We start from the raw sequence: 26,743 nt of genomic DNA, 5'->3' as shown, positions 1-26,743 counted from the left end.
GATGGTGATATTGCATATCAATATGCTTGGACTTGTCATGAAAAACTGGATTCTCAGAGAGTTTGATACAACTCTGATTATCGCAGTAGATCACGGTTGGATCCATCCTCTGACCAAACAATCCCACTAGAATCTTTCGCATCCAAATGGCCTCACATGCAGCCTGACTAGCAGCCATGTATTCAGCCTCTACTGAGCTAAGTGCAACTGATCTCTGTTTCTTGCTGTACCAGGAAACTGCAGCTGAACCAAGGTTGAATATTCCTCCAGAAGTGCTCTTCCAGTCTAATGGACTCCCTACCCAATCCGCATCTGTGAAGCCCTGAAGCTTCACTCCCTCTGTCTGTCTGTACCACAATCCGAACTGAGATGTGCCTCTGAGGTATCTCAGCACATGCTTCGCTGCCTTCCAAAACAGCTTGGTAGGCTGAACCATAGCTTGACTCAGTTGGTTCACCACAAAGCATAAGTCGGGTCGTGTGTTCACCAGATACATAAGTGAACCCACCAGCTACCGATAAACAGTAGCAGCTACTACCTCACCTGAAGTAGCATCTTCCTTCCTCCAGTTCCCAGCGAGAGGAGTCTTCATGGGTTTGCACTTCTCCATGTGAAAGCGCCTGAGTATCTCATTGGCATACTTGCCTTGAGACACAAATACTTCACCATCTTTCTGCCACACATCCATGCCTAGAAAGTAGTGCATAAGACCCATGTCTTTCATTTCGAACTCTCTTGCAAGGTCCTCCTTGCAAGACTGTATCAACGGATCATCACCTGTCAAAATCAGATCATCGAAATAAATAACAATGATCAATGGCTTACCTTCTACCATGATGTGGTAAAGGTTCGCATCTACTTCACTCTTGGTGAAGCCCAACCTGGTGAAATAGCTGTCAATCCTGGTGTACCAAGCACGGGGTGCTTGCTTTAGCTGATACAAAGCCCTCTTGAGTCGGCACACATGCGACTCATGATCGAAGGTCTCGAAACCCTCTAGCTGCTCAATGTACACCTCCTCCTCAATCTTCCCATTGAGGAATGTTGTCTTCACGTCCATCTGATGGATCTTCCAACCCATCTGAGCTGATAGTGCCAACATCGATATGATAGATGAGTACCTTGCTATGGGAGCAAAGGTCTCATCGTAGTCGATCCCCTCGACCTGTGAGAAACCACAGGCAACAAACCTTGCCTTATGTTTCTCAACACTACCATCAGCTGCCTGCTTTACCTTGTAAAGCCATTTGGAACTCACCACTGACTTGCCTTGAGGTCTTGGGACAACATCCCACACACTGTTCTGAATGATAGAGTCGTACTCCTCTACCATTGCATCAACCCAAACTGGTTGCTGCATTGCCTCCTCGAATGAATAAGGTTCGGTATCTACACGCTCCCCAACCAGGGCCATGTGCCCAGTGTACCACTCGGGCACCTCCTCTGTCTGCACTGAGAATATGGCTATCCCACATTCTCCCGTGTATCCAACATCAACCTGTCAGCTTCCCTTGAGCATTTCCGCCCATCTCTGGAAGTCTCAGCATGAGTGGATGTCTCCACTCCCGGATCCTCTGCATGCGGTTGCTCCGCATCAATCTGAGGCTCCTCCTCCTTAGTAACTAAAAGTTCCTCCTCTGCATGCAACTTGAGCTCCCTCTCAAGTGATAATCGCATGGATTTCTGCTCATCGAACTTCAGATCCCTGTGTACCACTATCCTTTGACTAGTAGGCAGGTACACCCAATAGTTGTGGGGTGTATTCGTGTACCCCACAAGTATTCCCAACTTAGCTATTGGATCTAGCTTCTTCCGGGCATCTTTGGTCACACAACAGTAAACTGATGATCCAAAGATTCGAAAGTGACTCATATCTGGTCGCTTCCCAGGAAAGGCCTCCATAGGTGTCTTCATTCCCAGTATACGGGGTGGGCTTCTGTTCTACAAGTATACTGCTGTATTGCATGCCTCAGCCCACAAATGCAGTGGTAGGCTTTGGTCATGCAACATCGCTCGAGCTTCTCCCACAATCGATCTGTTCTTCCTTTCGGCCACCCCATTTTGTTGTGGGTTATGGGGTGCCGTCAATTCCCATTTAATTCCTTCTGCAGCGCAACAGTCTTTAAACTGTTGGGAGATATACTCTCCACCATTGTCACTACGCAAGGCTTTTATTTTCTTTCTAGATTCTTTCTTTGCTAAGGCTTTAAACTCACAAAACCTCAAGAAACTCTGGTCCTTCTTTTGCATAAAGTAGATCCAGCATCTACAAGAAAAATCATCAATAAAAAATAACATAGTACCTTTGTTTAGTGGTGGAGGCTGTAGAGAATGGTCCACAAACATCTGAGTGAACTCACTCCAGGATTGCTCCAGCTCTACTGTCCCGATTCGGAAAGGAAGATTTCACATACTTACCCAAGGTACAACCTTTGCATGTATTCGTCTGGTCCAGTTTTCCCTTGGGAAGTCTGGTAGAAATCCGCTGCATGATCTTCAAGGCTCCATGGTGCAAGTGGCCTAGTCTTCTATGCCATAGCTCACCAACATCTTGGCTCTGCACCATCTCAGCTTTGGAACTCAATGCAGCACAGTTGTCTACCTCCAGCTTGTAGAGATTCTTTACTCGAATCCCAATTCGCTTTGTCTGTCCAGTACCGATATGCCTCATGAATACCTTTTCTTTACTAAAAACTACATCATAGCCTTTATCTTCTATCATAGCGATAGACACAAGATTCTTCTTCAGACTTGGTACATACTTTACATCAGTCAGGGTGAGGGGAGCTCCATGCTCCCTCTGAAACACAACCATACCTTCACCTGAAACACGGTACTTTCCATCATCACCCATCTCGATCTGCATCTGGAGATCTTTCTCCTCCAAGGTACTAAAGAGATTCTTATCACCTGACATGTGGAATGAAGCTCCACTGTCCAGGTACCACACACATCCCACCATGGATGAAACCATGCATGCAATAAGAGAGAAATCCAACTCAAACTGTGAGGCCAGTGCCTCACCATCAGATCCCTTCAAGGATCCTTTCTTGGATTTCTTCTGTGGACAATTTGTAGCATAATGGCCCACTTCATGACAATGAAAGCATCGCACTTTCGATTTGTCAAACTTCTTCCCACCATGGGAAGAACCGGATTTGGGATGGGATGCCTTCCCTTTCCTTTTTCTCGCCTTACTCTCTAAGGCTAGATTTTCCTCATCATCTTGCTTTGATGAGGATCCATCTCTGGTGCTTCTTATTATCTCCTCCTACATCAGATCCGACCAAAGTCGTTCCCAATTTGGCAATTTTTCTCTTCCATTAACCGAGTCTTGGTAGCTATGCTAGCTCTTAGGAAGACCGAGGAGTGCAAGACTCACCATGTCATCATCGGTTGTCGTGATCCCTACACTTCCAAGCTCATCCCTGCAGGTGGTGAGCTTGTTCAGATATGTAGAGATCGTGTCGCCCTTTTCACACTTGATTTTCCGAAGCTTGTCTTTCAGTGCCAGCTTCCTCTGATCGCTGCTGTTCTGATATAGATCTTTCAATGTTTTCCACATCGAAAATGGTGTCTCCTTCCCATGGAGGCTTGAGACAATGTGGTCTCAAACTCCCTCCAGGAGGATTCTCCTTGCTCTAGCCACACATTTCTTCCGTTCTGCCAATTCTGTAGCATCAATCGGCTTGGGGACTTCTTGATCAATGAAGCCCTTTAGACTGTTATCCTCTGATACTGCTTCCATGCGATCCTTCCAGGCTATATAATTTGAACTGCCATCAAGAGCATATTCGAGTCTTAAACTGTTGAACGCCATTGGTGAAATTGAGATGTGATAAGAACTCGATTTCTATATTCAAGAACCACAAACTTCTCCCTTCTCCCTTCTTGTATACTGTTCTTCTCCTTTGATCACCTTTGCTCTGATACCATCAGCTTCGATACCAGGTAGAAATTCCCACTGTAGATCAACAGATTATGCAATATACTAAAGCAAAATACAAGATCTACTTCTACAACAAACTTTGCGGAAGCTTAATCGAATTGAGCAAGATCAATGAGAACACATATATCTGAGAATGAGAAATCAATCACACATAACACAGAAGAAATAACCCGGAGAAAGCCTCAGCCTAAAACCCCAATCTCTATATTATTAGACAAGTGGAAATATGTTCAGATTACAAAAAGAATCAGCTCACAAGCTATCTTGCTCTCTCTGCAATCAAACAATACAGCTCACAGACTGAGTAGAAAAGAGATATGCCTTTCCTCGGCCCTCCAAGCCTTCTATTTCCTTGCGCAGTTTTTCTTGGGGTCCAATGATATCACATGTGTGAATTGGCCTCATAACACTCACAAAACTAAAGAAGTAATTGCGCAATCTCCAAGGATTGAATTCTTTCTGCATGCAAGAGATATTCACAATGGAATATTCCTGCAACTGATAGTACACTGTCCTCCATCTGATCTCAACTGGTTCTTTGTCTGAACTGACATGCATGAGTTATTTATGAGAGAATATTCAGTTATCTGAAGTGCAGCAGTTACATGTATGCATGCATTAACTAATTGAACTCACAATTAATTCAACAAATTGTTTGAATTAATCTAACTGGACTTGACTCAGTTAGCTGAGCCAACTAATTACAACTCAATATTACAACTCATCCTTATCTTTTTAACTGATGGATAAATTCCTCAATCAATGGAGAAACTGTTGCATGTCCCCACATAGACTTCATGTTTGATTTTCTACAACTAATTAACTCAAGATTAATTAATTAATTATTTTACAAACAGCTGCTAAGATCAAATTTGAATTTTACTTCTCTATTTTAGTTTAGGGACTAACTAAAATAGGAAGGTATCCTGAAATGCTATTTATAACAGTGATAAATTTAGCACTTCTATATTTAGCATTTCTTGTTGCTATTTTCAACAGATTGAGCAATGCTTTTAAGATATCAATTAGATTAGACAATTTGGATTAAAGTTGTGAGACCAGTGCCTTAAAAAATAGTGCTCAATGAACAATGAGAATAACTTCAAATTTCAAGATAAACAATGTTGCAAGGGAAAGTTAGCACAAGATGCACAATGGATAAATTGCAGAATAAAACAATGTACTTTCACCTTAATGATACAACGATGCTATAAGATAAGTGACAAGTACAAAAAAATATAACTTGGCAAGCAGATGAGGGACACTGCAAATGACAAGGCTTCAATGAGATAACAATGATACCATATGCTTCAATAACCAATCGAAATAATCAAGATCCATTTACTCAATGAAACATTAGGTGATCGACAAGGATTAATTTTAGATTTGCTGGAGACAATTTCAAATGCTTTTATTAAAGATGATTCTGCTCATGTGATGCAGCGATTAGGAAGTAAAAATATCAAATGGTGTAAGCATGAGTGACCAAAGAAGCACTTCACTGAGCAAATGACAAGAGACAGTAATGTCAGATGATATATTAGACTTCTGCAACAAGTATGTTAGACTTCTAATAGTGAAATTAAGTCATCCAAAAATGCATGCAATGATAGTTAAACATTTATAGTTGATCCTTCAACGAATATGAGCTAGATTAGAAGTGTTTTTCTTTTCCAATGACCAAGGCAAACCTACAACCACAATTCTTAGTCTTAAAGCAAATAAGAGCAATCCTTATATCCTCACAGCTATGAGTAACAAGGCTATCTTTGACACTTTGAAGAAACCAATTCAGCTATCCAATTCCCTAAATACATCACTCTCAAGAGAGATCAATCCATGGCATTAATGTTTCATATTAGCACGCTGCAATGTATGATCAACTTTGATTATATTTTAGACTTGAGCAGAATTTTTAAAAGAGAAAAGAGCAATGCTCAAGTAACAATGATCATCCTAGAAATAAAATATACTTCCCCAAAGCATTAGTCCTGAAACAACAATGTTGTCCTTGCAACTAAATACAAATGAGAAACAATGAACAGCGTCCTTAATGTCTCTTTCAAAACAGTGTTGCAGAACTGTGATGACAAAGTTTGTAAATGAAAACCACTGAAATTTATACCAGACTTCTGAAACAACTCAAGACAGTGGCCAATAGAAAACAAAATAATGATTAAATGCATGAGATAGGAACTAGGATGTTTACTTGATTTTTTTAGTATTTTTAGGACTGATTATCATGATTATTAAGTGTGATTAGGATCTGCAATAAAGTATTTCAGATCAAATATTTTCAGACCTCAGAAGCAGTATATCAAACCTCAAAATGCAGATTATGAAGATGCCAAACAGCAATTAGAGAATGAAATTAGATGAATGCAGAATTTGACTTTTAGGCCAATGTCATGAGCTTAATACCACTACAAACAAATGTTTTCATACTGCAAATGAGAAAAAGTAATGAGAAGAGGATGGCCAGAACTCAAACCACTTGGCCCAAGGCCTTCCTTTGACGATCCCACCTGCAATCATAAAATTTGATCTCCAATACCACATGAGACTTCTGCAAAACGAATCAACAGTGCCCAGAAATCACTGTCAACTTAAGATAAGCCTAAAATGAGGGTTAGAAAGAGAACAGTGAATTTTATTGGCCCTCCAAGGCCTGGGTTGGGGCTATGGCAACAAATGAAGGTTGTGTTGAAGGTCTAGGAAAATGATATAGGCAGTAGGGAACAGAGCTAGGGCAGTGGAAGAGTGTGATGAAGACTGTAGCAGGCAGTGAGAGGCTTAAGGGAGCAGCCGCAGAGATAAGGAGGCTAGGTTGAGGGCTGGAACAACAAGGAAGGGGATGCAGAGGGAAGATAAGGAGGCTCAGATCCACAACAGGGCTTGGAGGATTTAAATGCCCAAAACTTTATTTCTGAACTGATGTATTCAGTCTTCAATCACTTGCAATTTTTATGAGAAAAAGATCTGGATCTGAAGCTTTAAATGAGTGATTTTGTCGCTTTTAACCCTGCAAACAAATTTCTGAGCCCAGATCTTGCCCTCGAGGGTTTAGATCTGGCTCAGATTTGAAGATCTCCTTGGATAATTTTTCAGATCTGTACCTGCACAGGCAAAAATTGAAATACCCAAGACCCAATATATACAAAAATAGAGAAAATCCCAAAAACCCAAATGTTAGAATTCAAAATTATGTCACACAAATCTCAAATCTACACAAATAAATTACAAATATATACAATTAATTTACAAATCTATCAGATCTACACAAATAAATTACAAATCTATACAATTAATTTACAAATCTATCAGATCTGAGGAGTATGAGTCCAACTCCACTGATCAGGTGATCATGTCCTAAGTGAAAAAAATGTACAAATTTTGAATTGCTCAGAATTGGTTGAAACCAGAACGACAGGATAGGCCTCGTCGATACGATCTTGTAGCCGTGAACAACACTCAAATCCGACACTGTATTTGAAATTTGTTCAAGTTTGAAAATTCACAATTTCATGCAAGAGTCCTGTTTGACTTGGGTTGACTTTGAATAACAAAATATTTAAAAAAAGAATATTTTGGGAATATTCCTTGGAATATTCCACAGAATATTCTTTGCTGGCCAATTAATGGACGCCACGTGGCCTGCCCGGAGGCCGCCACGTGGCCCCAAGACTGTAGGTTTATTGGGCAAAATTTTTGTGTGTCCACAGGATTCGATTGTGGGTCTCCGTGCTACCAGCCCATAGGCCCGACCGGCCCGCCCACGCAGCAGTTCTTAACCACAAAGGGTCAGAACTTATATTTATGTGTTGGCAAATGTATGGGCAGCGGCAAAGGGGGCTAGCCCCGAATGATATGACCAGAACGCGGTGACCACAGACCTAGCCCCGGTGGTTAATCCAACTCGCGGTTAAAGAGGACGGGTTCACATGTCTCGGCGGAGGAAGCGATAACAGTTTAATGCCACAGTTTCATAACCGTTGGCTCCATGGTTCCGCCGGCGGTGGGGTAGTCGGTCCATGTGACCACTACACCCTTAACATTCAATGCCACCCAAACCGCGCGGTCAAGTCTGGCGGAGTCCGCCATTTTAGGCGTGTTTGCCAAATTTAGCGGGGCTAACTGCAGTTAATCCACTTTTAGTGGAGTTTCTTTAGGGCAGACTAGAGAAAACTTCTGGGAGTCATAACTTTCACTAGGGAGATCCTTTTGGAGCGATTTTTTTTTTTGATTTTGGGTATTCTGAGCATTCCAGAGCCAATAGTACAGGGTCCAGAGCCAACAGAGCTCATATTCAAGTACTTTTTCAGTAGAGAAGCTTGGAGAGCCATCAGGGCCTAGGGAGTGTTGGAGCTGTATTGGGCTATGGTTAACCATTGGAGGTGAAACAAAAGCCATTCTTTACTATTCTCTGTGTTTTGAACTCATTTCCATAGCTTATTTTGCCTGTTTAGGCTTTCTTATCATTGTATAACCATTTTGAGCATCTAATAAGAGCAAGGACATGCCCATTTGGGGGCCTTGGACCCGGAAGATGTAGTCCAGGAGGGGTGAACTGCCTTATCAACTGTTGTGTTAGATTATGTGATTTTATCTTGCTATGTTTTTCAGATTTGATATGCTAAACAATAAAATGAAATAACACTCCACACATAAGACTCAGAAAGTTATCAAAAACACTTTGTTTCAATTGCAAGACATGAGTAACAATTTGCACATATAATTTAATGGAAATGAATACCTTGAATAACAAATACAAGTAGTTTCATTTTCAGATCATCCACTCTCAGATATGTAGATCTAAGGCTCTCTTTCTAGCCAGATATTTCCACAAAATATTTAAAAGATTTTGAAATTTTAGAGAGGTACTAGCCCCAAAACACCCTGTAGAAAAAAAGATTAATTGTTAGATAAATCCTAGGGCTTATATGAAGTAGGCTCTTCAGAAATATGTGCTGAGAGTTGGCTGGTCCAATCGAGGACTATACGCAAACGCTTAATTAGAACCTGAGAGATCTTCTACAAACACTAGATCAACCATCAAACCAAGTAGAGAAATAGAACAACAATAAAATTATGAAGAAATAGAGATACCTGCTACTTCAATCAAAATTAAAAATGTTACCCGAGATCCAACAAACTGAATAAGATACTTGTATTGAGATTATTCTAAGAGAGCTATTAATTGATAGTTTTCATATAACATTTGACAGAAATTAAAACAATGTTACCATAAATTCGTGAAGAGGAACACCACAACACGTTGAAACCCCAAAGAATTTTGCATTAATTCAAAAAAGTATACAAGAGAGCTTGAGAACTTAGTACACAATCTAGAGATCGGATGAATTGACTGACAAATGACTTCCTATTTAAAGATAAATCCTCCAACGACTAGTTTGAGTGATCCTTGTCAAAACAATCTCGACCGTTGATGAGGATCAAAATTTCTTTTAATCTTATCCGTCGAAATTTTAAATTTTTGAGGAAATTCGAATTTTTCAATTAAATGCATTTTAATTAATTCAAAAATTAAAATTTTGAATTAATTTCCTCAAAATTTTGACTTTGACTTAACCCAGGGAACTAAGGCTTAAAATTTAGCAAAATAATTAATTTACCTTAGTCTTGGGACCTTTTAAAATTTGAATTTTAAGGACCGATGGATTTTGCCTTTGGAGAATTTAAATTTACCTAGGACTTAAAATTAATTAAATTTCTGGCTTAGGATTTTAATTAATTTTTTGGCAAGAAAAATTAATTAATTAATCTATGAGGGGATAATTTTTTTTTCCAACCCTCAAGACACTGTACATCATGATTTTTACATTTTTTATATCTCAAGGGGGAAAACCCATTTGTAAAAGACCCTCACAAACTACCCATTTTTGCGACACAAATATAATCCAGCAGACCAAGCAATTTGTAATAAAATAACCTAACCAAATAGTTATGATTATTCTCAAATCACTTTTACATAAACTCGATCTAGAACATTAGGACTCCCCTAAGATCCCAGTGACAAAATCCATTCCGGCTTTGGGGTAAGGCTGAAGGAAAACTCTTCCGACCATCTGAGAATGGATCGGTGAGACAAAAAACCTCCCGGAATGTAGATCGTCACCAGAAAAGTAGGTTTACCTAGGTAATTACATACACAACATGGATCTGCTGAGATTATTTACATTATACAAATGCAGACTGGGTTTACATTATAAGATGATGATCAAGTTGATGATGATAGTTGGACGACACGAACATATCGATCAGGTACTATCCCTTTTGTGAAAAAAGGGGGTGTACTGCTATGGGTCATTGACACGTAGTGGTCAACACGTGTAAAGAACATGGGGTTTTCAAACATATGCTCTTCCTAGAACTTCCTCTTGACGAGAGCCCATATTTCAGGTAACTATCCTCTTTAGCCCAAGTGGTTCTTCTTTAGTAAAAACCCTCAAGGTTTCTCTTGTACACCTTTCTTGTAATTTTCAGTAGAGTGACAACCTAGGGTTGTCTTTGAACCACAACATGCCCTAGTTTAATGCAAGGTCTCAATTAAGACTAGGCTTAGAATCATATGGCCATAGCCAGTCCTTCGGTCAGGTCGAAGATTAAAAAATTTAGACTTTGTTGAAAGATCACATTATCTTTACAAGGGTTTATCCTGTTTTCATAGAAGTTATTTTTATTATTTAAACTCTCAGAGAGTTGGTCCGAGACCTATCTAATGTATACATATGATCTTTTAATTTGTAGAGGGTTGAATAAGTTTTGATAACGATCTACGACAGGTAAACTACTTCACCAATTTCTAAGTATGGTTGTTATCAAGTTATATTTTCTTTTTGTCAATTTCTCAGTCTTTGTAACTATGCTAATAGAGGATTCTTTTCTCTGTTACAGGTAACCTTGGCACCCTTCAGCACAGTTGCAACTTGTTACAAACTTGTCAAAAATACTAACCCATTTTGGATTTATCGCCTACAGGTCAGTCTTGTGCCCTCTGGTTTGCTTGCATGGTTGCTCCACTTTAGCTCACTCGCTTCATCATAATGGACTTTCTTGTGTTACTTGTAGAAAGTCTAATGCTTTCTAACATTTTATTCATAAATATATGCATGCCCATATCTTTTCATAGTTGAGATTGAATTTAGCTTAGGGCCATGATTTGAACTCTATTCATTTCTAATATTCTAGGCCAGTTCGGCGTCACCATTTGTATTTATTAGATTATGGTTACAATATTGTTTTTTTAACTGGTTCTCATACCAGAAAAGGTTGCTACCAACATACCTATGCAAACTGTATTGGACTTTTTCTCATATATATTAAGTCTGTATTTTTCATGTTTTACCTGTAAACCAGAGCTTTAATTTATAAATAGTAACATTGTATTCCATGGTAAATGTTTATCACAGATTGTTCTAGAAAGCTTTACAGAGTAAAACATATTGTTTTCTGATATTTGTAACATAATGTTTACTGCATTGTATATACACAAAATACTTGAATGATTTCAAAAACAATTTAAAAATATGTTTCTATTTTCCTTTTTCATTCGTATGTATAGAAATTCAGAATTCAATAGTTTCCTTTTCTATAAATTTTCAAACTGTAAAAACACTATTACTACACATATCTCAATAATGAAATACTTAGTGTGAAACAACTTCTAAAAAAATACAATTGTCTAGAATATCGACTTGTCAAGTGTTTTGGAAAATAATACTGGAGTTGTAATGCTCCTCCCAACCTTGATTCTTTCACCCAGATGAGATTTGGTTCTCTTTTCCTTTTTGTCTCTTATACCTCCTCACTTCAGTACCATTGTCTTCCTTGTGATTCTACTTGTAGTACTAGACAAAAAAACCCCTTTCCAAGATTTTGTTAACAATTAGTAACTACCTCCTCCCTTGTCCATTATATGGCAGATAGTTACTTTGCTCATTAATGAGCTCCACTCTCCCCAAATCTTAAGACAACACCCTAACTATCTGGGGGAGTTATTGACCAATTTAATATTCCATAATTTAATAATCTAATTCTCAGATTAGATGCGTAGGTCTTACATCATACAAGGATAACATATCCAGTCATTTGCTTGCATCACATAACTTCTCTCTAGCCATTTGCAGCATCAACATTATTTTCCATATTTTTTATTAATAACTTAATAAAAACATATTTGCATGAAGTAACTATCAACAACAAGATATTTTATGTTACTGATAAACTAGCTTCATTTAAGTCTTAAAGTCACATCATTGTCACACTTGACATATACAAATTCACAAATAATACATTGTCAAGGGATATCACAAAAAATCACCAGAAAGAAATGTACAAGAAAATAGGTAATAGTCTACCTGAAAAGCAAAGTTGTGGCATCTCTCAAGTTGAGGAAGCCCATATCTCCCTCCGTGGAAAAGGAAAACCTGAGTTCACAACCTAGAAAGACATGGGTTATAGACCCTTTGTATACATTAAAGAAGAATCCAAGTAAATGCTATAAATGGAGGGAGATGAACCAAACAAATAGGGTTGAGTACGAACCTATGGAAACCCTACATCTGCAAATGAGTGCACCAAAGAATCAATCTGGTACTCTCACCTTCGAGCCATGTGAGCAAGAATTGGCAAGGAGAGTTCCATATTATAACGCACATAAAACCCAATAAAAGTTGCTATGGAAACCTTAACCCTCATACAAGGTATGGAATCTTGGGTAAACTTGCAAAAACAATAGAGATTGGTTAGACTATGGAGGAATAAGTTAACCAACAAGTAAAAATTATTAGTAAAGTGGAAAAGAGCTAAGAACAATTCTAGCTTACTTGCAAAGAAACCCTAGTACGACCATTTGTGTGGCCAGACCAAAAAATTTCAAAGGCATTCTAATTTTGGAGGAGAAATTGATGAAGAAATAACCTTAAGAACACCAATACCAAACCAGAAACCCTCATCGAGGGTCGAGCTGCCAAATCTATGGCAGTTTTCACGCAAATGACCTCTCAAGTGCATCACCATCATCAAAAGTGACCATTGTTAAGGTTGATATATAATGTTAAAAGCATCTATATTTTGAAAATAATTGATTAATCCCAACAAACATGTCATTAACCATTATCTTATGTTGGGACACATTTGATTTGAATGTTGGACATGCAAGAGGGACAAATGCCCTAATTTAGATATGTGCCTTATAAGTGTCTTATGTTTGGTCATCACTATTAAGGTTGTTTGACATAGTGACACAAGGCATGTGGCCTAAAATGAAAGTGTCTTGTTTTGGGAAATATAAATGAGAACGAACAATTACATTACTAACATTGAAAAACTTAGTAGTGTTATGAATTGAAATTTCATTTTAGATAAATTTAAAGGTAAGCAAGGGTGTTTGCAAGCTAAGTGATGGACAATTTTACATGTTAGACTCAAATCGTGGAAAATAGATATTTAATCTTTGGTACAATTTAAATATAGAGATTTATAATCTAATGATAAGGTGCTCTCCTTTTAGGTTAAGTATCTTGTGTCCTTAGACATTTGAGGTTTGAGTGTTAAATACTCTAAAAATAGATGTTCTAATTGGGATATATGTCTCTTGTGTATTGGACACTTATATCATACGTCTCAACATTTGTCCTGTAATTAGCGTAGATCTATGTTAATTTTGGATCTATCATGCGTTGAAAGGGATTAAATCCTTCAACATGCAAGTCATTCCTCATTTTTTTTAATTTAAAAAAAGTTTTCAATGGGCATACTCTTTCTGTGCTTATGTTAGAGCACAAAAGGAATTACACATCGCCCTCATATTTAGCCCATCATAGAAATGTTTTAACCATAAGTTTTGGTTTTTGTTTGTTTATTATTATTATTAAGTTCTATAAAGTTTATATTGAAATATTTTATTTAAGATGGACATTTTCTTAACCATAAGATGTATTCAAACTGTATATAAAGTTAATATAAACATGTTAGTTTAATTTATCTTGGGTGGTTGGGCAGAACGGTTGTTATCTTCTCCATCTAGGTTCAGTGCCTTGTAAGTGACATGATGATGAGAAATATTGATGTAATGGGTATGTGACTATAAATATTGTTTTACTGACCCTTACTTCCTCCTAGGGCCGAGAGAAAGCATTTTCTAATACAATAATATATCTAAATTAATAATAAAAATAAAAACACAACTTATATTTTAATTCTGTAAAAATGTAATTATATAATTAACGATTTAGACATATTTCCATCCTTTTATTAATTATTTCATAATAAAATATATTATCCTTTATCATTTATTTTGGAAAAAAAGAAAATGGTGTTATCTGTATGTAAAAAAATCAATAGAAATCTAATTTTAGGGAAATTTTAGCTTTTTATTATTTTACAAGATTATGATTATATATATATATATATATATTTCCAAATAAATAAATACAATTATTTTTAATTGAAAATTAATTAAATATAATAACATTGAAACTTTTTCTTAATTCAACAATAAATAATCTATATATATATATGTATATAAAATAAAATTACTGATACAATTAAAAGTTCATAATTTCGAAAAACCAAAATCCAATATTGAAAATCAAGAAAAGAGAAGGGGCATCAAGCAAAAAGTTTTTGGATGAAGTCCACACCATTGACGTTCTCAACATGTTTACCTTCATCTTCGTCAAGGTATTTAGTTTAAGTTATCACATCAATCTTTTAGAAAGATCATTATTATGTCACTGCTTACGCAATGTCATATCGACCGGTTCTAAGCTTTTAGTTTGTCTGTACTAGTGAAAATTTTCGATTTTCTATAGTGAGCATTAGCCTTTTCGTTGAATTTTTTGCGTGACGTCAGTGCGCTGCCGCATCCCTGACTTCGAATTTCACGGGTGGACGTCATCCTGCCATGCACGATAGTCCAGGTTGATCCAATTATATTGTTTTGGTGCAAGGAAGGGCGATTCTTCATACAACTGAGAGTTAACTTGGGTTGCTTTGAGCTCTAGTGGTGTAAATTTCATTTTAAGAGTGTTGGTGGAGAATTTATTATGGTTAATGGATTATCGATTAGTGGATTTAGTTGTTTTCGGTGTTCAAAGGGGTTGCTTTTCTTTTTTTTTTTTTGGTGTTGTGGTGCTCATTGAGGCTGGATTTCCTGTTTCTGTGCCTGCGTTTTCTTTGCGGCATAACTACTCGTTGTCAGGCTTTTGTTGTTACCAAGTGAGTTTTTTTTTTTTACTTTGACAGATGTGAGAAATAAACTTTTTCTATGAAACACTGAAGGTGTTTGGTTATGTGGCAACACGCAAGATTAACGATGTATTAAATACTACTATAATGGCAGGTTGTCCCAAATTTCCACTGCGCAACGACCATTGGTGCCGAGCTAGAAGACAATCGTGAAGAGGATTTCAGCGCCATAATCTTTGAGACTGGTTACATGATACTACATTGGCTGAAAGTATGCCTACATAGTGAATTTCTGCTTCTGAATGGTGTTTTTTTAATGCAAAGATCCCTAATTTAAAAATTGGTCACTTAATTTGTAGAATGGGCGGGAGGTTTTTCAGACGATGGGTTTCCATGCAAGCTGTCTCCAAAAAACATGAAGGGAAGGGATGGTCTCTATGTCGTCGGCCTAGGTAGAGATAGTTTGTTGGGATGGTTGATGGACGCTAGATTCATCCTTTTTCTTTCACCAATTTCTTCCTCCGCCTCAGAGACAACCCCTTTGATATTCACTGTTGGGAAAATTGCACAATTGGTGCTCCGAGACCCCAAATGGGCTGAAGAGAATTCCAAGGCAGTAGTCAGCATGTATGAACAAATAACTATTTTGGTGGCGAATGTATGAGAAGGATTTTCCACTGCAGAGGTGGTATCACTGGTATGGAGGATGGAAGTCGTTATTTACCCGCCTGGAAACAATTTTTTCAAACTGAGCATAAAGGTTGTTCTGCTTTAGGAATGCGCTGAATAGAAGAGTTATAGGTGAGTTTTCAACTTCTTTGTTGTACTAATGCATGGTAAAAACCCTTGAAGTTCAGCTTTAGATGGTCCTTTATTAGTTAATTTCAGGTGTTTGTTTCATTTAATGGCACATAAATATGCTTGTTTTATTTGAAGGGTTTTCAGTTAAATATATTTTTGTTAAATGATGGTTGTGATGAATAACGAGAACTGATGTCTAATGGGCAAGCATCCAAAAGGACTTAAGCATTATTTGGCATTATTTTGGTGAATCTTTATATGGTCGGGATTTCATTTACATAGCGAATAATTATAATTTGAATTTGGTCGGGATTTCATTTCCATCGATATCCTTTGCTAACGGTGCAAGATGAAAGTGCAGAATGCTTATTGCAATTACAATTTCACTCTAAACTAACATTAACATATTATTGAAAATTCAAAATATCACAACAAATGAATCAATACCGAAAATCTCATTTGAAAAGGTGAAAATATCGGATAGTTGATTCTCCTTCAACTCTCCTTTAATTATAACACCTCACCATGATTATGCTAAACATTGACTTCATGATGATGAAAAAAATTAAGGCAATGTACCAATTTTAATTTAGTATATTAAATATAAATGATACAATGACATAGATTGTCACGAGTCTTGTGATAATGATAAATAAAAAAACCCCACCTTTTTTAAATTAATTTGTTTTTTATATCATCATGAACAACGCAAGATGCAAAAAATACTGAATAAATTATTTAAATTTAAATATGGACTATTTTTCTTTTTCTTTTACTTTTTGTGATGATCATTATATTTACTCAAAGATAACACAGTTAATTACAAATTTTTTATCCTATATCATTATAGTTAGATTATGAAAGCCTTATCAATTTATTTAATGCGCAGAACAGTGAGCAACGAATTTAATAGTTTTAATTCGTCTGATTTAGATGAAAACTCTACAAGTTGATTTTAGTGCATGGAATAGTGAGTATCTCGGAAGATTTAATACTTTTATTAGTGCGGGTTGTTAAATATGTTATTTATGGTGATTTGGGTGGAAAATTTAAAACCACCCATTTATTATAACATTTAATTCACTATTTTTATTTTTATTTTTATAAATAGCATGAGCTATGAAAGCATCAATCACATTTATCTTTATTCCATTTTTAGTTGCAATGGGATTCAAATTCGTGTGAAATGGAACGTTGCACTGATATCATCAAAGGTTGTGAAGCACAAGATATAGAAAGGAGTTTCTTTGGGATAAAATTTGAAGTTAAGATGAAATTTTCTTAGTGTGTGTACAATGTTTGGTATATGTTATTCATAGTTAGTTATTTCCAGTTTTACCGACCACTCTCTAACAGATGCCGAGTAGATCCCTACTACTATCTACCATGGATGGAAAGAACATCAATATATAGACATGTTGAATTCTTTCATATCGTCTCACAAAAAAAACAAAATAAAGCAGCGAAAATCCCAAAAGTTTTAAAAATAGAGTTATTTTTATTTTTCTTTCTGTAATGATCATTATATTTACTCAAAGATAGGACATTTAATTACAAGTCAAGCTTTTATCCTATATCATTATAGTTATATTATGAAAGCCTTATCAGTTTATTTAATGCACAGAACAATGAGCAACATGGAAAATTTAATAGTTTTAATTCGTCTGGTTAAGATGAAAACTTTATAAGTTGATTTTAGTGCGTGCAATAGTGAGTATCTTGGAAGATTTAAATACTTTGTTAAAATGTTATTTAGTGGTGATTTGGGTGGAAAATTTGAAACCACCCACCTATTATAACATTTAATTCACTATTTTTTTTCATAAATAGCGTGAGCTATGAAAGCATCAACCACATGTATCTTTATTTCATTTTTTAGTTGCAATGGGATTCAAATTCATGTGAAATGGAACATTGCACTGATATCATCAAAGGACGTGAAGCACAAGATATAGAAAGGAGTTTCTTTGGGATAAAATTCAAAGTTAAAGATGAAATTTTCTTTGTGTGTACAATGTCTGTTATATGTTATTCATAGTTAGTTATTTCCAGTTTCACCAACCACTCTCTAACACATGCTGAGTAGAGCCCTACTACTATCTACCATGGATGGAAAGAACATCAATATATAAACATGTTGAATTCTTTCGTACCGTCTCACAAAAAAAACAAAATAAAGCAGCAAAAATCCCAAAAGTTATAAAAATAGAGATAAAATAGAAAGAAAGTCACTGATAAAATAGTCATGAAGTCACAATCTTCATAAACTCCAGCAAGTCATTTAATGGATTTGTCATTAGGCATTAACTGCATAATAAAAATCTCCATCTCCATTGGTAATCTATTGCAGACACGACATTTGGCCTCATTTCAAGTTGTAATAATTTCGCATTGAAATCACCCTCTTCGCCCGTCTGGGTCCAAGTGGTTGAAATTTCAAAATAGACCTATCTGTCAAATTTGTCGGTTTTCACACCTTTCCGACCCATTTTTGTAGTATTAAGCAAAGATCTTGACAATTTCATGAATTTTTAAACTGTATTTGATGGACAAATCACCCCGTGACTGTGATGGATATGGATTTGTACTGAGAATCTAATCTCATCCTCTGAGATTTTTATCATTTTTGACCAAAATTTATTCTTAATTATTTACTCTAATGACAATATATGGTGTGTCGCTGCAGTGGTATATCGATATAAAATTTCGTTGATAGACCCGACCAAGTCGGGATCGGGATGTATAGTAAGGTCGGGGTTTGTTACCACTCCAAATAAATGTTGTCAATCTAACACGAGGTCCGACCTTCCGAATAGTTAGGGTTGGCCAAATCCATTCCAAAAAGTTTTTGTAAGCACGCCAAGAGTTCGACTACCGACTGCCTGAATTGGTCCAGAAGTTAATGATGATTATTTCATTATTATTTTCCTCTTTCGATTTGACACTACTTTTAAAGCAATGTATCATACATGAATATGCATATTAACTTCATAGCAATAAAGTTTGAATGAGCGAGGAGATATAACATTATTTTAAACAAGGAAAAAATTAAAGTCTTACTATTGAGTAAATAGTAATAATAAATATTAACACAATTAAATATGGATTAAACTTGATGGTGAAATATGTTATAATTTTAATTTTTAATACTATATCCTCCTTAACAATGAAAACTTTAAAGGTCCCATGTGATGGTAGAGGAGGAAATCTTGTTAATGTTGCAGCAGTGGGTCCCAATGGAGCAGTCTGGAGGTTGGGCCGACTTCAGGTTGGGGTCAAGCCTTGGTCCTCCTTCATTTCTTAAGAAATGAAATCCTAATCCATCACTTTTGACTATGCCGACTCCAACACTTCCAACTACTTTTTTATAATCATTTTCATAGCTACTCAGATTGTAGCATGAAAGATAAGTTTACAATGCCATACAATAAAATCAATTGACTTTTTTGCAGATAATCTGTGCAGGTAAGCATAGTTTCCTTACCGATATACCAATATGCTTTCAGAGAAAAAACTAGCCTTATATAAAAACAAAAATTGAATCAACTGCAATTTTTGCTGAGCTTGAATTTTCAACAATGTATGGGGAATTTGGACTTTTTTTTGTGGAGTCTTTGATTTTATTTGATAGATAAGATCAAAGCTGGGTGTGTATTCCCAATAAATCTAGAAAATTGCGCCGAGATGGCTACATGGCCCCTGGTCTAGGATAATTAAAAGCAAAATCTCTTAAATAAACTTAAACGATCGAACTTTATGTTGATTTTTACTGTAATACTTCATATTTCCAGTAGCAGATGTGCTTAAAATCCTTGAACTTGTGAAAGTCGTTTCAAGAATTTTGACAGATAAGTTCTGGTAATTTAGTGGTTTTTTCTCCAGCGAGCTCGCAAATTGATACGACTGAGGTTTTGAGGCGAACAATATTCGTTGCAGGTGATTGAGTTGTTAATTTAACTTTCTTTCTGTCTGGTCAGACGGCTGCTTCTTTTTCTCCTCTCATTTCTTTTTCTTTGGCACCATTTACAGAAATGCAAAAGGATAAATAGAATGGAGGTAACTGCGGTTTTTTAAAGATCTTTTTCAATGGGAGATCCGTTATTATGGTGGATTTAGTTGTTTTTTCTGCCGATTTCTGCGCATGTGATCTAAGGATCAAAATCTTTGCGTTTTGCACAAGTGCTTCCTTCTGATAATGCTTTTTTTTGTGGGGGAGGAGAATTTGGTCAACTTTACAGATTTATTGTTCTTGATATGTAATCGGGTAATCTATGGGTATTGACCATGCTCTTTCCTGTCTTTGTGGATGCATGTTTGCAATTTGTGTGTTTGAACAGATTGCCAAGAATTTCATCTAACATGCAAGTGTCGATTAGGTAATAATATCTTCACAATTAAATAAATTGATCAAAGCTTGAAGGGGTAGATCAAAGTAGACGCGAGAATTGCATAACAAAGCATATGTGTTGTGTGCTTCCGAACCTTTGGTTCACCCTGAGAGGTTCAAACACATTTTTAAGTAGGATCTTTTCCGCATGTTGTTGCCTTTGTATCCCTTCAAGTGTTAGAGGAGTCAGGCCTTGATCTGACCATGAGTCGCCCGCATGATGGTCATTCCATGTCCTCATTCTTTGGAAATCCCTTTAGAATGTTTATTCGTAAGCGATCATTCAATTCATCTTCAAGGGTTAATCAAATATTGAAAGGCTTCGAAACTGCTTTATTACAAAGATTAGAGCATCTCAAGCTAAATAAGCCAAAGGATTTTATAGATTTTTCATGGATGCAACAGGCCATGGAAGTCTTGTTCACACTGCACAGTGATCTGAGAACCTTAGTTGTGGATCTCTGGTTTCCTATAGCAAAATGGGATTAAAAAATGGATTGATCAATATCTAGATGACATTGTAAATCTGCTTGATATTTGTATTGCATTGAAAGCTGAAATCTCATGTCTCGATCACCACCACCTTCCGTTAAATCATTACCAGTGATAATTAAGTGATAATGGCCACCCATTAATAGCAGCCTCTCATCACAAAAAGTAGTATTGTAAGCCTATGCATTCATGTAGATCCATCACGAAGGATATTGTGCACACAAGATTCTCATAAACGTATGTTTGTAGACAAACTATTTAGAGAAGAGCAATAGATGAGCTCGAAAGCAAGAAACTGACAGGTCACAAAATTGATATTCTCATTGAAAAAATAAAAGGTACCTTCTGTGTAATAAAGATATTTCCTTTCGTATGAAGGTGCCTTGGCAAAAGCAAAGGCTACGGGACAATTACGAATTCATCAATGTACCTATAAAAAAAGAAACTTTGGGACCCCATTTGGATATATCTTCTGAACCCGTCCAAACACAAATTTAATTTATCCAAAACGCTAAGGACTTTTTGGGTATTGACTGGAACTACCCCAAAATTCCCACCTAGTTGTTTGGGTAATAATGGATCTCCCACTCCAAGGCAATAATGTTATCCCATATCTATTTTTGTTAGGATTGAATTTGATGAAAAAATATCGGTCTATTAAGATCAGAGTTTGAAAACTTTTTAGATGGGACCAATATTCTGGTCAAAATGTTGATCAACAATTGTTGATCAGGAAAATATTTTCATAGAATTATAGATTCCAGACCAAAGTAAACTCCACCAATTGCTGCATATTTGGAAATTTTTTTGGGTATCTCCCTTTGAAACTGTTTGAATTTCTCTGCATATATCTTTGTTTAATTTGGCCTTGTCCATGGAAATGCACTAAATAGAAAGCCACCTACACCTGTACCTATGCCTCTCGCTACAATTAGTTGTTTCATAGATTCCAAGTGCAGATCCAACTACTAGATCACCCTCACCATAGAACATGGAATTGCCTTCCATTCAAAAGCACTGGAACTTGCATGCAACTGCATGAGTAGCCCGACTGCTCCTCCGATTACGGACTCGCTAGTGAATGCTCCCTATCGAGCTTTCACCCTTTGCCAACTCTGACATTTTATTGGAATTTTTGCTATTATAATTACCCTTTTATGTAGCCCATGATGTGAATTTGTTGATTTGTTCTAAACTAGATAACCGATTATATTAAGTACGTTAGTTCCATTGCTAGTTAGCTATTCAATTATCCACTGAGTTGTGTCATTGAAACCTTGCAATCACGAATTACCATTAAACAAGATTTCAATTGTTGGTATTAAAGTGAAGCAACTACATGTTCGAATTGGAAGGTATCGTATTTGATTTGTTTGTATTGATATCAATAGTGTAATTATTAGTATGAGAAAGTGGTCAATTTCCTTAAGTTGACTCTCCATTTAGAAATCTACTGAAGTTCTAAGGATCCTTCCATTGAATGGTTCACACTTGAGGTCAAGAGCTCTAAATAATTCAATTCTTAATGGGTTGAGTGGGTAACAATGTCATCACTACATGAATAGTCATTTACCACTCTCCCTTATAATTGACGTAAAGGAAACAAACCTTCTCCCCTGTTGCCAAAATGAACTCTATCCGCCTTGTTCTTTTGCTTGTTGCCTCTTTCAAATGGGAAGTCCATCAGATGGATGTTAAATCTGCCTTCTTGCATAGGAACTTGCATGAAGAAATCTATATGGAACAACCTACTGGATTTATACAAACAGACTCCAGCCTTGTATGTTGGCTTAAGAAATCTCTTTATGGTCTCAAGCAAGCCCCTCGAGCTTGGTATGCCAAAATAGATAGCTTTCTTTTAGATACTGGCTTTTCTAGGTGTCATTATGACAATATTGTCTACACCAAGAAAGTGGGTAAGTCTCTTATCATTCTTGTTCTTTATGTTGATGATCTTATCCTTACTGGTAGTGATCCCAACCTTATAAACCATGTGAAGTCCAGCCTTAAAAAGAAGTTTGAAATGACAGACTTAGGACACTTGCATTATTTTCTTGGTCTTCAAGTCTTGCAATCCAAGGAAGGTATTTCCCTTTCCTAGTCCAAGTATGCCTGTGATCTTCTATGCCACTTTCACATGGAAGACTGTAAGCCAGCCCCTTCTCCCTTTCAGTCTGGAGCCAAACTTTCAGTCACTTGTACTTCCCCTGAAGTTGATGCTACCTTATATCGTCAGCTTGTAGGAAAACTTTTGTATCTGACCCATACTCGTCCTGACCTTTCCTTTGCTGTTGGCCTTATTGCTCGATTTATGCAAAACCCACATGAAAGTCATTGGAAAGCAGTGAAAAGAATACTTCGTTATGTTCGAGGTACAGTTCAGTTTGGGATTCATTACAGTGCAGAAGCATCTCCTCTATTGGTTGGTTTCACTGATTCCGATTGGGCTGGTGACCCTGATGATCGGAAGTCTACTGCAGGTTATGTATTCACTCTTGGTTCTGGACCTATTACATGGGCTTGCAAGAAACAAAGTGCCATTTCTCTTTCTTCAGCAGAAGCAGAGTATCGTGGCGCTGTAGAAGCTAGTAAGGAAGCCCTATGGCTTCGTCAGATCCTGTCAGAGTTTGGTTTTCAGCAGCAACATCCGACTACACTTTGGTGTGATAATCAAAGTGCCATTCAACTATGCAAAGATCTAGTCCAACATCAGCGCATCAAACACATTGAACTACACATGCACTTCATCAGAAAGCTCATTCATGACCATGTTCTTGAAGTGCAATATTGTTCAACCGATGATCAAGTTGCAGACATATTTACAAAGGCTCTCACAGAGGTGAAGTTTAATAAACTTCGATTTATGGTTGGAGTTCAGGAAGTTGTCACTAACGGGGGATAGGCTCTAATGCCTCCTTCCTTCTCCTATTGTGTCATATTTGTACATCCTTCAATCTTATCCCAAGTTGTTCTTAAGGGGGGATGTTAGGATATTCTGACACATAGGAAATAGTTAAGTATAACTTGGTCTAGTGTAGAGTTAGGTAAAGTGTGTTTCTTTACTATGTACATTTGTAACTTACAATCTGACTGTCACGATATGTTCTAGACATGAAGTGATCCGACGGTTCATTCTCTCCTCGGTATTAATGACACTTGATCCGTGGCTTAACACCCGATTGGTCCATGATCTCTATTTAAAGAGCATGGAGGGTCATTTGTAGGGTGACCGTTCATGAGAGAAGCTTATGTAAATTTTCTTTCTTTTATTAATAAATTTCCTGAAGTGGCCGCGTTGGCTCAAGCCGTGCACTGTTTCTCTCTTTGAGGGTTTTAACCACGTCAAGAATACTGGTGTATTGATCTGTGATCTATTTGTGAGCGGTGTCCTTTGGTGTTCTATCTGAGGAACTTACCTTGTAAATTCCTACAATTTCCTAATATTTATGTTCACAATCCTTCCTAATTCCTGGTTCTATTCTTCAAGTTTGTAGTTGAAAGAATTTTCTTTGAAGTTGCAATGGTTTTTTATTTTTCCCTATAAATGGTGAATGACTGGTTCTTCTGGTCAAAATTTTTGAAGAAGACAGAGAAACTCTGAAAAAATAGGGGTTGGCCAAGAGTTGGATCAAACAATGTTTGATAAGGAGCATGGCCAACGGCCAAAGGCCAAGGTCAGAAAGCAAAGCTCTGATACCATTGTAACATACTAAACTGATGCATAAATTGAATATCCAAAATATAAAGAAATCCATCTGCATTACAATATTATATTGAATAAATTTTATGATGATTGATATAATACAATGAGGGGCTCCACATAAATACCTAAGCTAGTGCCTTTTCACTAAGAATTGTCCTTTAATTACAACGTGTCCTTTATTTTTTTTTATTTATATTTATGCAGTTATGTTTACTACACTTCTTACAAATTTGTTGACACTAAATTTTGACCTAAACTTTTCATATTCATTCTCATCTGGATTGTGCAGAGCTAGAAATGGGATTGAGTAAAACTGAAATAAAGTTAAAACGCTTGCTTGCTTCTGCTCTTAATCAGGAGAATGAATCTAAACTCATACATGTAAGTATCTACTTTTAGGCACTGCTTTATGTTTATTGAGCTCAATAATTGCACTTTGGTCGTGTTTCTATTAGAGTTGATATGTTATGAATGTATTATTAAAGGACATCAAATTGCCTCCCATTCTTATAATTCCATGATTTCAATTATGATCCTGCTTATTTGCACTGAGGTTGTGTTTGTATATGTGGAGTTAGAGTTGACATGTTACAAATTTATTATTAAAGGACATCAAGTTTCCTTCCATTTTTACAAATCCTTGATTTCAAATTTAATGCTGGGTTTTGAAAATGGTAGCTGCTATATAACTTTGAAATTAAAGCACTAGTGCGACAGATGAAAGCACTATCTTCATGCAGTAATATGATAGGAAAAACTGTACTTTGCAATAAAATATATTTAATTGCCACACATTATAAATGAGGTATTAGTAGCTTCAAAGAATCATCAATCAGTTTACCTAATTGTTCAAGCAAGAGAGGATGAAACGTAACTTTTTCAGATGATTGTTAAGCTAGTAAATACATTGTAGAAATGTCTCAATTGATAGTTATGCAAAGTAAAACTTGTGCATAATTTTTTTTTGTAAGCTTGGTAGGACTCCTCTTTTCGTGTTTTTACATATCCATTATTCACCCCGCTACGGGGGAGTGTAGCGCAAGATTTGAACCCAAGACTTCTAGTTTGGTGAGACTTCATTTCCACGGCCACTGCCACTTGAGCTACCCCAGGCAGACAAAACTAGTGCATAATTTTAACTATAAGGAAAATAGAGCATTTTATTAAATTAGTAAAAAAAATACAAAATGGTGGTGGATCGAATGGCCAACTTTCAGTATAATCCTTTATGCTCCACATAGAATCCTGATGTCATTGTACATATTTCATTGCCATTTACAAAAATGAATTCCAAAGTCTAATGTCCTGATCTTTTACTGATATATGTAGCTTCTTCCTATTCTACTTAATAGACCTATTTGTTTGAAAGTGGGTCCCAAGTGCTTCCTATTCTCTGTGAAATCTTTCTGTTCTATGCGAGGCTGTTTTGCTTCATTGTAAACCCATAACTTTTCTTGACGTTTTTTAAGGCGAAATGCTCAACAATGGCATCTTCATTTGAATGCTATGACATGGGCCCCTCTGGCTTTTAGTTCCCTAACTAGCAATACTTGTGAAAATTTCTAGGTCTAGGTGACTAAAGTCCTTATGATTTCAATTTAGCCAAGTATTTGTTGAATTTAATTAATGCTAAAATAAATTTCAGACCATAGTATTAGTCACACAATTGCTGGAAATGAATAGTGGAAACATAAAAATTAATCTCACACTGGTAATTACTTGAAACAAGCTTTTCATTCCTCAGAAAAACTTACAAGGAAACCCCCACAAGCAGTTAGAAAAATCATCACTGCATGGATACCAAAAAGCACCCTGCTGAGCTTGTATGGCCTGCTTGAGAAAGAACAACCTGTTGAAAAAAAACTAGAAACAACAGAAAACTGTTGTACGGCCTGCAGGACAAGCCTGTATGGCCTGTCCAATGATTGTATGGAACTGTTCAGTATGCACAACACTTGTATGGACCAATGTTATCAGAACCAAAGCATTTACCAAACCGGTAGACCCCCCAAACCAAGAACTGGTCAGAACCGGACGAGAACTGGTAAAAAAATCGGACTGAAAAACTCGTCAACCAAAAACGCATAAAATATTGAAATTTTAAAGAAAAACATATATATTCATGAGCATCCATATGAATCGAAACCATTTATACACAAATAAGCAAGAGTTGTCATTTATATAGCAAGGGTACACAACC

General features: G+C 36.5%; 1 protein-coding gene across 4 annotated transcripts in view; it reads left to right on the top strand.

Annotated features, from left to right (window-relative positions):
* The window catches only part of LOC149182459 (uncharacterized), a 328,907-nt gene that overhangs the window by 45,790 nt on the left and 256,374 nt on the right, over positions 1-26,743 (top strand). For 2 of the 4 annotated variants that reach the window (XM_089416851.1, XM_089416853.1), the window contains 2 exons: positions 10,865-10,948; positions 24,833-24,924. In XM_089416851.1, the coding sequence (XP_089272977.1) occupies positions 24,841-24,924 (84 nt within the window). In that variant the 5' untranslated portion in view covers positions 10,865-10,948; positions 24,833-24,840. The remainder of the gene's footprint in view (positions 1-10,864; positions 10,949-24,832; positions 24,925-26,743) is intronic. The other 2 variants (XM_089416850.1, XM_089416852.1) reach the window with 2 other exon arrangements.

This window comes from Pinus tabuliformis, chromosome 3_2, assembly GCF_031772625.1.
Source record: "Pinus tabuliformis cultivar Carrire ecotype Pingquan chromosome 3_2, CPIR1, whole genome shotgun sequence".
Taxonomy (NCBI): Eukaryota; Viridiplantae; Streptophyta; class Pinopsida; order Pinales; family Pinaceae; genus Pinus; species Pinus tabuliformis.
This window is presented reverse-complemented; position numbering and strand designations above follow the sequence as displayed.